The sequence below is a fragment of the Microtus ochrogaster genome, linkage group LG2 (assembly GCF_000317375.1).
Source record: "Microtus ochrogaster isolate Prairie Vole_2 linkage group LG2, MicOch1.0, whole genome shotgun sequence".
NCBI classification, from domain to species: domain Eukaryota; kingdom Metazoa; phylum Chordata; class Mammalia; order Rodentia; family Cricetidae; genus Microtus; species Microtus ochrogaster.
In genome coordinates this window covers 22771459-22789773 of record NC_022028.1, presented here as the reverse complement: position 1 = coordinate 22789773, position 18315 = coordinate 22771459, and the positions used below count along the sequence as shown (strand labels likewise).

Genomic DNA, 18315 nt, shown 5'->3' with positions numbered 1-18315 from the left:
CCTGAAACATTCATTCACACCTAAGTGATAGCCTGAAACATTCATTCACACCCAAGTGATAGCTCAAAGCATGCATTCACACCTAAGTGATAGCCTGAAGCATTCATTCTTACCTAAGTGATAGCCTGAACCATTCATTCACACCTGAGTGACAGCCAGGGGCATGCATTCACACCTAAGTGACAGCCAGGGGCATGCATTCACACAGGCTCAGAGAGGAGATGATGCCCATGAATTTTCTAGGATTGTTAAAAAAAATCAAACAACAACAAAGCAATAGCCCTGTCCACAGATTTAAGACGCCCCATGAGGAATCTGAGAGATGGTTCAATGCTTAATAATATTTGCCTGCTACTCTTGCAGAGGACCTGAGTTTGGTTCCCAACCAGGCCACCTGAAACTCCAGCTTCAGGCCATCTGGCACCCTCTTCTGGCCTCTGTACGCACTGCATTTGTACAAACATACCTAAATAAAACTAAATTAATGGAGCTGGGCAGTGGTGGCACATGCCTTTAATCCCAGCACTTGGGAGGCAGAGGCCGGTGAATCTCTGTGAGTTCATAGCCAGCCTGGTCTACAAGAGCTCCAAAGCTACAGAGAAACCCTGTCTCAAAAAAAATAAAATAAAATAATCAATTAAATACAAGAAACCCAGTGACTCCTAGGTGGGATAATTAAAGGGCAGTAAAAATACAAAGGGAAAAAAATGTAGAAAGCCAAAGTTCAAATTAGAAAACCAATTAGTCTAAGGAAGGGAGGGCTACCTTCACAGGAACAAAAGGAAAAGTGGTGGCCAATTTCCTAACAACACAGTAGAACCCACAAAACTGTGGCTCGTTAGAAAAAATAACTACCAACCTGGAAGTCCAGTCCTGAGAAGGATGCGTGTCAGGACTGAGGGAGACACAAAGATATTGTCAAAGACCTAAGTTTGCCACTGATAGATACACCCTTAAAAGTTGTGAAGTAGAAATTGACAGCTTAAAAAAAAAAATAAAACCATTTCTCTTGCTCTCTGAAACTGTTAGGATGAATTTATTTAAAAAAATAGTAAAGATTTAAAATATAAAAACAAAAATAAAATGGCATGTCTGAGTTGTCATCTTTAAAACAGAGAAGAAAATGCATTGTTTTTTGAGTACTGTGGAAAGCCTATGGAAACTGTCAATGTGGTACACCATTATTGACTGAGGTTTCTGTCCTGCCCGCTTCCCACAGTTGTTAAGTCCCAAAGAAAACACACAGAGGTCTACATTAATTATAAACTGATTGGCCTAGTAGCTCAGGCTTCTTATTACTCTTATAACTTGTACTATATTATTGTACTATTATATTATTATACTTGTCTGTGTTAGCCACGTGGTTTGGTACCTTTTTGGGCGAGGCAGTCACATCTTGCTTGCTCTGTGTCTGGGTGATGACTGCAGACTACGCTTTCCCCTTCCCAGAATTCTCCTGTTTTTACTACCCCGCCTCTACTTCTTGCCTGGTTGCCCTGCCTATACATCCTGTCTGGCTACTGGCCAATCAGCGTTTATTTAAAATACAAGTGACAGGGTACAGACCATTGTCCCACAGCACACCATAAAGTAAGTCTCAACAGATTTGAGCAGAACAAAATTCAGAGTACATTATTTCACTGCAGTGAAATTCATAACAAAGAGATAGTGGATTGCCAAGTGCTTGGAAATGAAGACACACCTTTTGTAAAACTCACAGATCTAAAAAGGTATGGCCGCAGAAACCAGAAAATACTTCTAACCAAGTAATAATGAAAACACAAACTTCTGTAATGTGTAGAACTTAACAGATCTAGAGAGAAATGTTTCCTGAAATGTATTTATTAGCAAAGCAGGGAAGATTAAAAAAATTGTAGGTGTTCAATCGAACAAACCTTTAAAAGAAATAAAATAGCAGGGCTGAACCTGGGGATATTGCTCAGGTAAGGCTCTCGTAGCATGCTGGAGGCCTAGAAGAGCCTGACTCTTCGGGAGTCATCAGTGTAGTTGACCCAGGAAGAAGGAGGAGGAGGAGGTACAAATAGTTAACCCTGGGCATGAGAAAGGAGGCATGGCCTCAGAGCCTGTGGACACCCACCCATATGAGTGTCATTTTTGCCAGTAGCTTTGACATCTTGAGACGCAGATAAATCCCTCGATAAGTAAAACAACATAAAAGAGTGGAGAAGTAGGCAAGTGATCAGTCCTGCATCTGTTTAAGAAGCTGGCTCATAATGCTTAGGAAAGGAAGAAATCAAAACCAGCGAGATGGCTGATTAACTGCTTAGGTGGTTAAACTGATCCAGGCGTCTGTACACACGCAATGCCTGCAGAGACCAGAAGAGGGTGCCAAGTCGCCTGAAGCTGGCGTTTCAGTTGGCAGAAGAGGGCACAGCTGTTACATTCTGCTCTTTGTAGCCGCCTCCTTCCCCCACTGAGTACACCTGGGTGTTAGGTCGTTTATTTGTCCAGGTCTCCAGGGACGCCTAATAATTTGTTGACTATCGGGAGGCCAGGTGGTGTCCCTATCAAATGCAAAGAACTCCTGAGAGTCTTTCAATGTAAACTCTGGACGGAGCACCATCTGCACCCAAGATAAACATTTCATGGTGTGAAAGGAAGTTTCCACTGGATGTTAAAACAAACTGCCATTAGGAAGTTGTCCACTGTGGAGAGACGTTTGCTCCAGTCTTGCTGGCAGGATCTCAGGTGAAGGCAAGGTCACGTGAACTTCCCAGGGGACCATTAGCTCATTAACTGACCATTAAATCACTTCCGTTTGTAAACTTATTTATTTGCAAACTTCTGCCACGTCACACAGCATGCTTGAGCTCTCTGACTCAGTTTCCCCTTGCTTTCCTGTCTTACACATACGCAGAAGGGAAGTGGTGAACATGGCTGAATTGCCCTGGCGACGTCATGGGCTCCTGGGTCTGATAGGCCCTGTGGGTAAGAATGAAGGTGACAGCTAAGGCGGTCAGGCTGGACGCAACCTCTCACCTAGGGAAAGCCACGGTTTGCTCCTCTTTCTCAGCCACCCCCACACACAATTTTAAAAATAAAACATATCCTTGGAAAATAATGTATTTCTTAAGAAAATAACTTGGGTTATCATCCAGCCTTTGCCTTATCTGCCGTGTGTACATTATGTATGAAATGGTATGGCTATTCCAGAAACTCGAAGAACATGGAATCAGGTGAGATTAAGCTGGCTTGGGTTTGATTCCTTGCTCACGCTCCTGCGTTCTTGGCTCATTTACTGAGATCCTAAAGATGGAAAACAAGGGGTTTGGGGAGATGGCTCGCGGTTAAGAGCACTGACTGCTTTTCCAAAGGATCCCATTGCCCACATGGCAGTTCACAACCATCTGTAACTCCACTGCTGGGGAATCCGGTGCTCTCGTCATGGTTACACAGACATACACCCAGGAAAAACATGTATACACACAAACTTTTAATTTTTTTTGAAAGATAGAAACCAATATGTGTTTGGGGGGCACAGGCCTTCTAGGTCATGTGCCTCTGTCACTGAGTCCTTGCTTTCTTGACACCTGGGCCCATCACACACCTGCACTCCAATACACATGCCCGCTGATCTTTTTTTTTTTTTTCTTGTCTGTATAGGAAAGAAAAAATCCAAGTTTAAAACTTTTAAGAAGTTGTTTGGGAAGAAGAAGAGAAAGGAATCGCCCTCATCCACGGGAAACAGCACCTGGAAGCAGAGTCAGGCCAAGAACGAGGTCATCGCCATTGAGTCGGGGCCAGTGGGCTACGACTCTGAAGATGAGCTGGAGTAAGTTGCCTCTGTGTGCTTCTGGCTTGTGAGGCTCAAGGAGGAGGGGACACTGGGCCCAGGAGACGTCCATCACTCTTACTCCAGTGCCTTGGTAACTTGGCAGGCTCCTGTGCCTCCTTGCATCCTGGGTGATCCCCTTAGGGAGTTCCTCAATGCTGGACGCGCCTTTCTTAGCTTTCCAAACACAGGGATGGACGACGGTGGGGGAAACCTGATTGTGCAGTTGCTACCCACTGGGTGCTATGAGTATTTAAAAGTCCAGAGTAATGGGGGCTGGAGAGATGGCTCGGTGGTGAAGAGCACGGTTGCTCTTGCAGAGGCCTGGGGTTTGTTTCTCAGCATCCACATTATGACTCACAGCCCTCCGGAACTCTTAATTCTGAGGTATCCCGTGCCTCTAAGGGTGCTGGACCTGCGCATGTAGCACACAGAAATACATGCAGGCAAATCCCTCATGTGTGTAAAACAAATTTTAAAAATCTAAAAACAACCTGTAAGTTCACCGTGAGGCCTGGGAAGATAGTTCTATGAGGTCTCTAATTCCAGAGCTTTCATAGCCAGGTGGGAGACAGAGACAGGAATCCCCAGAAGCCTGTGCGTGAGCTGGCCTAGGCGCAGTGGTGAACAACAACAGGACCTGTCTCAAACAAGTTGGAAGGCAAGGACTACCCCCTGAGGTTGCCCTCTGACGTGCAGCTGGGCACTGTGGCGTGTGTGCACCAACCTGCACCCCACAGATGTTTAAGTGCACAGTAGCTGTATGAGGGGATGCTATGAACCATCACAGAAATGAGCAAAATCAGCCACAAGCCACCTGGGAGCCTGTCTAGTACCACACGCAGAAAGGGCAGCACTGGGATGCAGACCCTGGTTTAATTTAACCAAGAATGCTCAAGGACCTGGAGCACAATGTGGGGAGCACTCATCCCTCTAAACTCAAACGCTGACTGATCGAATAAGAGCGCATGCGCTAGAACATGGCCAGCAGATGGAAAAGTGGCTTCTGGTTGTCTGGGCTTAATCAATTCAGATACACTGGGGATCGACATTCAGGCAGCCCTTGTGGACAAAACTTTGATTTTTCTAACTTGTGTTTCATCACGACGCAGCCATGTTGTCTCTCCCCACTACCCCCACAGTCATGTTTTGAGCTCTAGAAAAGAGAAGAGAGAGCTTGTAACGTCTTTTAAACATCGACCCTCCTTTCAGGATAAAATATCGGAGAGAATGGCGGTGCTTCTGAGACAGGGACAGGGACAGGGCAGCCCCTCTCTGAAGAGGAGAAATTACACTGGCCACTTGGTGGCACTAGATGCCTGAAGATGGAAAATCAGAGTTTGAAGTCCCTCCCCTCCTCCTCCCAGAGCTAGTTAGAAGCAGAATGGGCACGTGGGTACCTTGTAAGACTGTGCACAATTGTGGAGGTGCTGGAAGGCAGTCCTGGCTAGCCCCAGGAGAACTCTAATGCCCACCCCCACCCACACTTCCCGGTGTTCAGAAACAAGCCTGGGAGTGATCCATCCAGCCTCAAACAGGAGCATAGCCATGGGCAATGCTGCTCACAGAAACCCAGGGAACATGGGAACAGGGTCATTGATATCTGTCTGTGACTGCTAGCACCTGGTAGGAACATGATTGGCATTCGTTAATAAGAAAGGAAAGATGGAGGCTGATAGTTAAGATTGCATGGGACTTACACAGAAGACCTGAGTTGGGTTCTCAGCACCTTCAGCAGGTAGCACACAGCTGCCTAACTCTAGCTCCAGGAGACTCAACCCCTCTGGCCTTCATGGGCAGCTACCAGTCCTTACAGGCACCTGTACTCACGTGCACCCCTCCACACCCTCATACAAAATTAAAGATAAAAGAAAACTTTAAAGGTAACTAGAGATGGGCTACAATGAGGTCCTGGAAAGAACAATGACATTATCAAGGTCAGCACTGAGGAAGAAACCCTTTCTTAGTCTCTCTGAGAATCAGCCACCAGCCTCTGCAGCAAATTTTACGAGGCCAAGAGCAGCCTATTGTGCTGGGTGTCTTGGTGCTGGCTTCATTGGTGACAGCCCCCTCTGGGTCCTTTTGCCTACAGGACGTGCTGTTCTCTGCATCTGCTCTCCGTCCCTCTGGGCTACAGCCTGTGTTCTTCTAATTCTGTAGAAACTCAAGTTGATCTAGAGTAGCATTTCTCAACCTGTGGGTCATGACCCTTCGGGGTCACACATCAGTTGTCCTGCATACCAGATATTTACATTACGATTCATAACAGTAGTGAAATGTACAGTTATGAAGCAGCAACAAAAATAGCGTTATGGTTGTGGGGTCGCGACAACATAAGGAACTGTATGAAAGGGGTGCAGCATTAGGAAGCTGAGAACCACTGCTCTAGAGGCATGCTGAGCTTGGGCTGCCCCTGATGTATCAAGAGGCCCATACACTTTGAGCATCTCCAATCCACTGATGTGGATCCAGTTGACCTCTGGATCCTTGGTAGTCAATGTCGATACTAGACCAGCCCTCACCTGATGCTCTTCACAGTGTGGTAGACAGTTCATTTCCTCTGCGAAACTGGAGCATTTCTGTTTCTACATTCATTTTGCATTTTGCTAGCTTCTTCTGTGAAGAACTATCCTGTGTCAGGGGCTGGAGCGGTGGCTCAGCAGTTGAGTAGCTGCTACTCTTGCAGAGGATCTGGGTTTAGTGCCCAGCACCTCCATGGTGGCTCACAACCATCTGTAACTTCAGTTCCAGAAGATCGATGTCCTTTTCTGACCTCCACAGGCACCAGGCAGGCATGTGTTGTACATATATCTAGGCAAACCCTCGTATATGTATAAATTAAATAAATATAAGAAAATAGCTTTTCGTCGTCAACTTCATGATAGCCTAAATTACAATCTATTCAGGGAAAACAGAATGATGCTTGTTTGCTCCACTCCTGGAGTAGTACCTGACACCTTCACACATTCTAACAGTGACCTGAAAATTAGGCTTTCCCCTCACTAAAGAATCATTATGAACACAGTCTGTTTTTCTTAATATTTATTTATTTTCTTTAGACAGAATTGCATGTAACCTGTGGAGCCTGCACTACAGGACGGTTTGCGAGCCAGGAACTAAGCGGGAGACTTAAAACACATCCACACAGACAGACAGACAGACAGACAGACAGACAGAAAGACAGAAAGACAGACAGACAGACAGAGATGCGGGACACGGGTCATCCTCGATACAAGAATGCCCACTTTTTTGTGCTCAGGGGCAGCTTATGTAGGGCTCTGGCCACGCCCCAGCTCTCAGGCTCTTTCAGCTGCAGACTCATCAGAACCCACTCCCCTACCATCAGGGTCTCGGGCTCAGAGCAGCTGCAGGCTGCTCAGAGCAGAGGAAAACAAGTTGTTTACAAGAAATTCAGGGTCTGGTGGTTCGCAGTCCCCAGCAGTAACCCAGACTGGCCTCAAATTCATCATGTAACCAAGGACCACCTGAACTTTTTTTTCTTCCCTCCATCTTCAGCACCCTGGGATTATAGATGTATGCCACCACAACCATTTTTATGTGGTACTGCAGGCTGAACCCAAGCACTCTACCAGCTGAGCCACTTATCAACTCCAAACACACTGACTTTGAATATATTTGATTTGATTTGATCCATAGCAATCTTTACTCATTGTGTCATGCTGGGCTATCAAGGGTCACTTCCCTAATGGGAAGTGCTGAGCTCTCTGGCTCTTTTGGTCCTGAACCCAGCCATCTTCGAGAGGTCCCTTGCTTTCCTATGCAGTGAGCCATTCCAGGCTGATGCTGGATATTTCCTGGCTTGGATCTTTTTTGCAAGCTTTGTTTCCTTCCTTTTAAGGTGAGGTTGTCTCAGAGAGCACATTGTGGTCATGATTCAGTGGTCATGATTGCTAGTTGGCTACCATGGCTTCTAGGCCTCTCATGGGTTGAAGTAGGAAATGGGTTTATTTTTAAGAGAATTTTGAGCAATTCACTCACTGACACAATTCCAGGAAAGATGAACTTTCTTACTTTTTTTTTCTTTGTATTCTGTCTTCTGTTATACTGAAAAACATGGAATTCAGCAAAATTATTGTTTTCCTCCTATGGCAACAATATTCTTTTTCCCCTTCTCTATCAGGACCCTCCTGCCTCTGCCTCCCCAGTGCTGGAACTACAAGCATGTGCCATCATGTCTGCCATAAAATTAGGCTTCTTTTGTTTTTGTTTTGTTTTCCTAGTCTTAGAGACTTCCCTTTTTAATTGATTTTGTGTCTTGTTGTGTAACACATTAAATAGTTCCAAAGACAAAAGTGAAAATGTTGTTACCTTTGACCCTGTTTCCCTATCTAGTTCTTTTCTTCCCACTTAAAGAAACCACTCCTGTGTATCTTCCATGTACCATTTTTTATTTTAAAAATTATTAGTAGGCACGTGAACATGCTCAACACATATTTGAATATATACCCACCCTCCTCTCAAACACAGCTGATGTACCACACACTTCAGTCTCATGTGTTCTAGTAGATGGAAGTTTCTGTCTCTCCCAGTCCCACACCTGTTCAGTCCCAAAGAAACACACAGAGGCTTGTATTAATTATAAACTGTTTGGTTTATTAGCTTAGGATTATTATTAACTAGCTCTTACAACTTAAATTAACCCATAATTCTTGTCTATGTTTGGCCACGTGACTTGGCACCTTTTCTCACTAAGGCATTCTCATCTGGCTGGTGACTGGCTCTCTGCCTTTTCTCTTCCCAGAATTCTCTTAGTCTGGTTGCCCAGCCTATACTTCCTGCCCGGCTACTGGCCAGTCAGCATTTTATTAAACCAATATGAGTGACAAATCTTTACAGTGTACCAGAGCATCATCCCACAGCATGTCCTGTTTTCATTTGGTGTCCTTTAGTAAGCCCATGCCAGTTCAGAGATCTCACCCTCTCAGTCACCCAGCCCTTCATCAGACAGACTGTAGCTCATTTGTTTTGTCACCTACTGAAGGACATACATGTTGTTTCCCATTGTATAGACATTGCAATAATAAATGACCATGTGCCCGTGGCCTCTTGAGGTTTTTTTCCCCTGTGCCGGTGGCCTCTTCCTGCTGCCTCTATTCCTAGCTATATCTGGACCAGAGGTGTTTGGCTGGTAGTTAAGATTTCTAGGGGGTGGCCTAGAAACAGGCTGTTGACTGTAGGGAGTAAATCTAGGTGTGTGTCTGGCCTTAGTGCTGGGAGTTGCTGTTAGTTTGTGCTCTCTGAGCTGAGACCTTCTAAGTGCCTGTGAAGATACCCCATCTGGGAACTCTGGATTTCCACTTGCAAGCTTGCTATTGCAGCCTAGAAAGGAAACACCTTTGAGCCAGGTGCTCAATAAAAGAGCACTTTCCTCGTGCATGCATCCGTGTGTGTGTGTGTGTGTGTGTGTGTGTGTGTGTGTGTGTGTGTGTCTGTGTACTGCTCACACACAGTACTACTAATGCAGCTGGATATGCTGCAGGGGAATGGGCCACACCTCAGAGTCCCCAGTGTCCCATAGAGGACAGGATGCCCAAGGAGGGCAGGGTGGGGCTCCCGTGCATCCAGAGGCGGCTTTCCTTCCTTCACCAACAGCCTCAGTCATCTCCTTCCACCTATTATTTGGGAGACTAGGAAAGTCTGACAGCTAATTCCCACATCCTCTGAGAGCATTTTATGACTGTCCTGTGATTTCAGTTCCAAATCAGGTTCTTGGGGTTGGAGCCGGGCTTCCATGCTTCGGGTCACAAGTGCAGTGGTAGGGTGCACAAACCGTGCCGGGGCAGCAAACAGGGCTGTCTCTGCAGACTTGCACTTCTTGCTTCAAATGGGCCAGAGGTGTGTGATCCGAACCATCTTGGGGAGATGCTGCCGTGCCAACAGCCTCCAGCGCATGGTGGGGCTGCCCATTAGCTTAGCCCACAGTTCATAACCTCTCCCTCCCAGGACATTTGGGACAGAGTCCCAGCCAGCATCAACCTTCCCTCTCTTAAGTTTTGCAGTCTTGGACCTCACACTTCATCAAACTTTGTTTTTTCCACTAATTAAAAACAAAAATCTCCCACAGCCTTCAGCTATCTTCGGGGAATGCCCTTCTGTAGAATGCTCTGTCGAGTGTTTGACAGTGACTGTGCATGACAAAGGGCTGGGAGAATATGTCACTTATGCACCCTCTTTTTCAATCTCATTCCCTAAGATCGGGGACTGATGGAGGTGGGCAAAAGCTCACAGGGACTCTTTTTCTCCTAGGGAGTCCAGGGGCACTCTAGGCAACCGTGCCCTCTCACACGACAGTATTTTCTTTCCTGAATCGGGACAGGACCCTGCTCGGCCTGTGCGGGTGTTTTCCCAAGAAAATGTGTGTGACCGGATCAAGGCTTTGCAGGTAAGTATTTGCTTGGCACCGTCACTGTCACTTGGGTGTCTGTCCAGTGTCAATCCAGAAGTTTCTAAGGGATTTCAATTTAACAATTCGATACAATTGAAAGTGGAGTTGCCGGTCTTCACAGTTCTCCTCGGACAGGCAAGTGAGCCCCATTACGAGGGATGCCCTGCTGGGATGTGACTGCCTAAGGAATAAGGACAGCACAGCAGTGAGGAAAATGTGGGCAGGCACTCATTCAGGTCAGCCCTCTGCAGCGTGCAAGGGTGGCTGAAAGTATTTCCTGAATGAATGAATCGGGGCAGGAAGGCAGGAAGGCTTGTTATTGGTGAAAATACTAAGGCTGGCTGCTGTTCCTTCAATCTAGTTAAAGATACAATGTAACGTGAAAATGGGGCCACCGCCTCCAGGAGGCATTCCTATCAAGAGGGCGGAGGAAACTGGTATAAGCTCCGAGGATGACGGACTACCCCGGAGCCCCCCAGAGATGTCCCTGCTGCATGACGCGGGTCCAGGCACGACTATAAAGGCAAGTGCAGTGTGTACCCTCGAACGTTTCCGTCCACATCTGCCGCTAAGCATTGCTAGAACTCTGGAGGCCCTCCGTGCCTCCTGCAATCTCTCCACGAACGAGAGAGGCTGCGCACTATCATTTTGTGTGGTTGGGTGGTCACTCTGATGCCATCTGCTCTGTGCCTTGTCTTGTCTGAGCAGATGGCCAGATCCAGAATACTTGTGCAAAGGAAACTAGCTGCTTGTGTGTCTCCCTGCTATTGTGACATTGGCGAAGTGAACAGTAAACACTTAGTAGCACTCAGCTCTATGCCCCAGTCATAAGTGAAGGAACCTGTTGGTTTGGGCAAATCCCATGGGGCCCTCTGGGAAACAAGGCAACCCGTGACGTTTGACCAGCAGGGTCTGACTGCAGTCACTGGAGAAGTAATTCTAAACACAGCCTTCCCTCTCATGAATAAACACCCCAACACACTCGTGATGCCATGAGTTTTTTTGTTTGTGATAAGAACATTAATATCCGTATAAGATATTCATATACAAATGATTAAAACAGATGGCCATTTTCCCAATATTAATAAGCCTTCTTGCTGAGGGCAGAAAGAATTGGAATGATCCAAATTATATTGACCCATGAGAAACAAATAAAGAGCAGAGTTCATGTTTGATAGCTGCGCAGCACATCTGTCTTGGACTTATTTGGATCACATTCAACCCTGGCCAGGGCATGGCTTACAGTGAAACTATAGAGTTTCACCTCCGGGTTGCTTGGAATTGTATTCAGTAACCACTTGACTCTGGGACACAGATGTTCCTCCTCCCTCTTTCCCCCACGTGTGCTGGTTATTTTTTGTAGTTGTGAGCTCCCAGAATATTACTGAGGAAAAGTCAGAACTGTGATGTACCTGGTTTTAAGTCATCTCTAGGGTTGGGAACTGCTATGGAACTGCCCAGAAGAATCACTCCCAGAACTTGGCTTCAGGGTGAACATATCCCTGCTCACAGTGAGAGTTGGGTCTAGAAACAGTAGGCTGCCCACACCTGCTCTACAACTTCAGACACGGCTAGGTGATAAGAAGGCGGTCTGTCCTGTTGCCTTGTTCAGTGAGTTAAAGCTGCACCTGAGAACGCATTAAAACACTTTCTGTGTGCGATCCCATTGTCCCTTTTCCAGTGTAAATAAGGCTGTGTGTGCCGGGCTCTGTGCTGAGGAGATTCCTGTTGGGGGGGACCTGGTACTGACTCATCTTTGACTCCTCTGGTTATTACTTTTTTATTACTATATTTCAATAAATACTATATTTTAAAAATTACTATATTTTAAAAAGATTTCTGAGGTTTCCATCTGTTATTAGATAGTATATCCAGTCTACTATCATCGTAGGAAACCAAAATTTGGGAATGGTGATGTATAACTTTAATCCCAGCACTTGAGAGGCAGAAGCATTCAGATCTTAGTAAATTCAAAGCCATCCTGACCTGTATATTGAATTCCAATACAGTCAGCGCTATATTGAGAGACCTTATCTCAACAAACAAACCAAAAATGTAAACTTAGCTCTAATATTCAGTCCAGTGCTCCAATAAGAACGGGCAGGTTTTGTTTTCATTTATCTATGTTTGCTTGCTTTTCTTAAAGGTGCCAGGGTTGTTCTTAAAGCCCAACACAGAGATTCTTGCTGTGTGCCTTGCTCCTCATCTGGCCTGCATGTGTTATAGTGTCTGCTTTGTTGTGATACACACCTTTGCAGGATAGTCAGCACTCCAAGAAGGGGCTTGCTGTATTCAGTGGAGTGGGGCTCCCTGTATTCAGTGGGGCAGGTGTTTCGTTCTTCCATGTGGCTGCCAGAGGCCCCTTCCCCCCTTGGCAATTCATTTGCTCATTGCTAACTGTCAGTTCCTCCCCGCTGAGGTGTAAACTAGTAACACATCTGTAGCTTAGCTACAGGTAGCTGGAAGCCAGGCTCCCCTAGAGGTTGCAGAGACCCTTTTGAATGAACAAAGAAAGCACCAGAAGAAAGGCTGCGCAGGGGGCTCAGCGCTTCCTGTGACCTGCACCCCTGAGAGCTCACTGCTGGGCCACATTCCCAGCTCAATGAAAGTGGCAGGTTCCTCCACCCCTGGGAACACTGGGCTAGTCTATTTTGCTGGTGAAAGTTATTATGGAAAGTCTCCCTGTTAAAGAACCCTGTTCACAGGGCCTTGGGGTTGGCCCCCAGCCTTTGAACTCCCAGCCATTTGCTCTAAAGGGACATTTTAAAACATTCTCTGTCAAAAGCCAATTGAAAATATTTTTTCCCAGGTATAGTCCAAAGATAGCACAGAAGTTGGTAGGACAGCGGTCTCCTCCCTTTGTCACTAAATTAATGTTGGTGTGTTTGTTCCTTGTACCATGAAGATCTTAGTGTCCTCATCACGGCCACAGTCTCCTGACCACACGAGTGATGCCACCGTCTCCTCTCGGACCTTGGATGGCAGCCTGGCACCTGTGGCTGACTTCAGCCACCCTCCTGAGTCCTCCTCCTGCCTGGACAACTCTGCAGCTAAACACAAGCTCCTGGTTAAGCCCCGCAACCAGCGATCAAGTAAAATGAGGCGCCTGTCTTCGGTAATTGCCCTTCCTCCTCCTTGTAGGGGTGGGATGGGATGGGCAGACAGGACAGTCCCACCCACTGCCTAGCCACACAGCCCGTTTGAACACCTCCTGGTGGATAAAACCACATGGGAGACGCTAGTCTTGCTCATCTTTTGCACCTTGAATCGGGCATCTCTCTCTTGCATAAACACCCTATTTAGATATCAATACTTACATGCATTTATTCATTCTGCAAACACCAAGAATTCACAGTGTCCTAGGCCAAGCCTGACACTCCCCATTCCTGGATTTCTGTTATCGGGACAGGACTTAGACAAGGAAAGGGCCAGAGGGCAAGGGGTGGAGCAAGCATGGCCCAGGAGATGGACTCACAAATGTAGGTGTTGAAGACTTCATGACAAGCTAGACATACCAGCTGGAGACATAAACAGCAGGGCCCACTTGGGTTTCAGGGACTTCCTGAAGGCAGTGAGTTTTCTGTTTAGAATGTGGGAGGTGCTCTGAAAACACAGACTGACAGGGTGAACTTTTTAGGAATCAGTAGTAGAAGAAGATGCAGGGGAGACCTGGAAACCAGGGCATTTGGATCCATTCTGTGTGTCCGATGAGTAGCTAGGCCCACATGCTCTGGGAACCTGATGAACTGGGAACTCCAGACCCTGCTAGAACTCATGTAGAATCGTATAAGTAGCACCTCCTCTTGCGGCCCTCTCCACCCCGCAACATTGCTGCAACTCTCTTTAGTTTTAAACTTGCCTTCATCCTAGAATACCGTTTTGTAAAATAGCTACAACAAAAAATCTGTTGTCAGTCAGCCTGGGAAAAACATGGGAAGACAGTTGATCCTAACTTAAACTCCTTATTTCTCCCTTCCCCTTTCCCCTTCCCTGCTCGATTCTCTCAAGTTCTCAGAGATATCTACACTCTTCTTCTAGTGGTCACCACTGCCTCGCTGTTCACTTCAGGAGCTGAGCTGGCGGTGTCTGCCCATCAGTATCCACAACCTGGGTCCTGAGGTTCTGCTTCCCACAGAGGCCTTCCTCATGCCCAGAACAGGATCTCAGATGCTCTCTTACTCCAGTGATGGGAAGAGGCCACATAATGCCCCTTCAGCCGCCGATTAGCCACAGGGCACTTCTATAGAGACCTGGTGGTTCTTTGGGCTCCACTCCACAGCCTACGTTCCCCTCTCCTTTGATACCCCATAGCATGTGGGTCTTTCTCTCTCTCCCCCAAGCCCCAACCCATAGGCGTCCTCAGAGCCCTCACTAATCCATGCTGTAGGGTATTCTCAGCTGTGTCACCAGGGCGTACATTCTCCACTCCGTGGTATTAAGGATCTGAATCTGATAAACTGTAGAGCCAGAGGGAGGGAAGGGGCTAGAGAGATGGCTCAGTAGTTGTCATGCAAGTATAAGGATCAGAGTTCAGATCCCCAAAACCCGAGTAAATGACACTGTGGGTACACGGCCGTGCCTTGGTAATTCTAGCCCAGAGCAAGCTGGCTTATGAAACTCACCGTATCAGTGAGCTCTGGATTTGACTGAGGGACTCTGCCTCAATAAGCAAGGTAGAAGATGGATTGAGGATGATTCCAGACATCACAGTCATAGGCACCTGTATACATATGCATCCATACAATATACCCACATATGCACAAACATGGATATATACATGGGCAGGCCCCGCACATGCAAATACACATACAAATGAAAAAGACAAAACAAGGAAAAAAAGAATAAACAGTGTTATTATTAAAAGGAAAAATACCTCCATTTAGCACAGTGAAACCTTGGCTATCAAGACTGATGTTTGTTACAAGGCTGAAACATATTTGGCCGAGCCCCTCAGCTTCTACCTCAGCAGACACTTGGGAGGAACAGTTGCTGGCTATTGCTTAAGTGTTCCACCCTATCGCACATGCTAACAGAACCAGGCTCTGGGCATGGTTCTAAATGTACCTGGAGCAGAATGCCTGTAAAGGATTACACCTTACACCGCTCATTCCTCAGGCCTAGCCAGGCAGCGCCAGGGATAGGAAATATTGTCACCTCCATTTCAATAGGAACACTGAGACTGGATGACTAGTTCCTGCCTGGTGGCTGAAAGAGCTGTCAAATGCATGACCCAGAGTTCACACAGAGACCAATGCCTCCTCCTCTCAGCCCCCTGTGCCGCTCATGGGTTGGCAGGGGCGTCTGCCCAGGGATTACAGAAACTGCACCATAGAGCTTGCCTCCTGGCTGGGAGACACAGGTATACTGCTAGCCTCCATTGACTCTTCATCTTGGTGTAGGCTGAACATTTCTCTTTCCTCGGAATGTTTCCAGAGTGCCAAACCGCTGTGAAACCCCAGAGGAGGAAATGCCAATGAGGTTGCCTGGATGGAGTAGGCACAGTGTACCCTGGCAGTGATGGGGAGGCTGAATTCCTCCTTGATGCAGATAGCCAGAGGTTCTAGACTATGTAGAAGCTGATTTTCCACTGTTTGGGCTCTACTCAGGATCTGATTCCCACCTCTGGACAGTCCACCCCCATGCCAGTCTTCATATGACCACATCCCCCCACGGTCACCTCCTGTAGCTGCCAGTAGCTTGGATGGAAGGTGCGCTAGCCAGACTGGATTCCAGCTGGATTGATCTGGGTTCTGTGATAGATGGTTTCCAATCATGATCCATGTCCTACTGAGCCCTTGCTCGATATCAATAATTTCCTATAGTGGCAAAAGGCCAGTGGCATAAGCAAGTCAAGAACCTGAAGCTTTTGGCAAGAATCTTGTATTTCAAAAGAATCTTCAACTTCTTTTGAAATCCAAAAGAAGAAAATTGTGCATTTTGGCAAAAATTAGCTTAGGTATAGCCACAAACATCCCAGACTCTTGGTGATCTTTAGCAAGCAGATGCCAGCTGGAAACTGTTAAAATAACAGTCGGGGATGTAGCTTGGGGTTAGCTTCCCTTGCTGCACAAGGCCCTGGATTTGATCCCCAGAATCACAAAGATAAAAATAAAATTATCAGCAACTCTAACACACTCAAGGTTACATTCCCTACCTTAGAAAACAAGACGGAGCACTGTTTAATGCAACAACCTGAATGATTCCCCAGTTTTGATATCACGAACATTTTACAATCATCGACCGCAGGACACTTACCCTTGGAATCATTTTCACATCTTGCTTTCCCAAGACCTGTGTCTGCCTTGATTTTCATTTTCTTCCCGAGGGGAGGAATTGAGTGCCTGATAAGAAAGCGGAAGCCAGGCCAGCATCTAAGCTCCAGAGGCCTTTCAGAAGAAAAAAACGATGCCACAAGGCAGTGTAGGCTACCAAGTGCATTAGCGAGCCAGAGAAGAAGACATCATTAGCTTAGGCAGATTATCTGCAGGATGTAAAAGGGAGTCAGCAGGTGCTAGCAGAATGTCCTGGAGGTCCAGAGCATCTGGCACAGTGCTCTGGCTTGACTTGAGTGTAAGGCTGTTTGGATTTTATTCTGTGGTTCACAGTCATCATGTTTGACCTGATACAAATAACTTTTTAAGAAAAACATCTGACTTTGCAATGAAGGCACAACCCTGGAGAGCAATGCTGTCTGATGACTTGGTGTCGCAGCCCAGGACCAGAGACTGCCTGGTTTCCTGGGATTCTTATTAACAGCCAGTTAGTTCCATCTTGACCAGAGTTTCCATGCCTTTGGACCCATGGATCTCCAAGTACGAAAAGACAAAGGCAACCGTTCCTCACTCAGATCAGTCTAGAGTTAATGAAATTAATGAAGAACACAAAGCAGGCAGTTGTCTATCTTGGTCCCAGCCCCTCTGTTTGGCTCCAGGCAGGCAGGCAGGCACCATTTGTTTTGTGGCTTGGACAAATGAGCTATGTTATATTTGGTGAGGGAGATCTCACTGTATAGATCTAACCGGTTTAGAACTCCATATATAGACCAGGCTAGTTGACCTCAAACTCATTGAGATCCCCCTGTCTCTGCCTCCCTAGGGCTAGGATTAAAGGTGTGTGATAACCTATCTGGCTGCATGAGCTCCATTTATGTTGAGGGCCTGGCTGCCATGGAACTGTTGAGTTTATGAACCAAGGTTCCATGCGAACTCATAAGGGCAGCTGAAGATATCTGCGCGGACATCAATTTCAACATTAGTCTTTGAGAGCTACTGTGTTTCCTAAACCATGTTTAGTCCTAGAGGAAGCCAAGAAGCGATGGGCTCTAATATTCGCTGCAGTGTTGATGTCTCTCACCTCTGTTTCTCTTAGAGGGCACAGTCCGAATCTCTGAGTGACCTGTCATGGACCCTGGAGGAGGAAGAACATGAAAAGAAACCACTGCTCCGGGTCAACACAGAAGTGGACCCCAGCTCCGGGCACTGGGATTTGATGCTGGGCAGAAGGCCTGAGCTTGGGGGACCTGCAACCTTGCTGCTGCCTGGAGGGGCCTGTGCTAGACGGGCTCGCCTACAGCACAGTGCAGCCGTCAGTGGCAGCATGGAGGAGGGAAACTCTCCTGGAGATGAGCCCTCAAGCCATCAGGCTACGCCAGAGCTCACTGAGCCCATGGCAGTCTCAGTTCCGCGCCCGGAGACCCCATCTCTGCCACAAGATTCTCCGTACCATATTCCCCACAGTGAAATCCAGAAGGAAGAACTGTCCTCTGGAGGCCTGTGTCCCCTAGTGGAAAGCATGTCTGAGGAGGTTTTTTGTGATTCTGGAGATGTGGAAACTCCACTGTCTACTGACGTCCCTGACGGAGGCATAGCACCTCCCAAGGACTCGGTGGCACCTGAGGACATTACAGCACTTCCTGAAGGGGAGACCGTACCTTCCAAAGAGGACATAACACCCCCTGAGGGAGACACAACACAAGTCATGGCACCTCCCAAGAGAGACATGTCACCTTCCAGGAGTGACATGGCACCTCCCAAGAGGATCGTGAAACCTCCAGAGAGAGACATAGCACCCCCAGAGAGAGACATGTCACCTTCCAAGGGAGATGTGGCACCTCCCA

The 18315-nt window shown here is 47.0% G+C and overlaps 1 protein-coding gene across 6 annotated transcripts in view; it reads left to right on the top strand.

Annotated features, from left to right (window-relative positions):
- Kiaa1211l (KIAA1211 like) overlaps positions 1 to 18315 on the top strand; it is a 125212-nt gene that overhangs the window by 88143 nt on the left and 18754 nt on the right. For 3 of the 6 annotated variants that reach the window (XM_026785774.1, XM_013351087.2, XM_026785770.1), the window contains exons 3-7: positions 3625 to 3793; positions 10061 to 10196; positions 10561 to 10722; positions 13105 to 13314; positions 17568 to 18236. In XM_026785774.1, coding sequence (XP_026641575.1) covers positions 3625 to 3793; positions 10061 to 10196; positions 10561 to 10722; positions 13105 to 13314; positions 17568 to 18236 — 1346 coding nt within the window. Of the gene's footprint in view, positions 1 to 3624; positions 3794 to 10060; positions 10197 to 10560; positions 10723 to 13104; positions 13315 to 17567; positions 18314 to 18315 lie in introns of all 6 variants that reach the window. The other 3 variants (XM_026785772.1, XM_026785771.1, XM_005359941.3) reach the window with 3 other exon arrangements.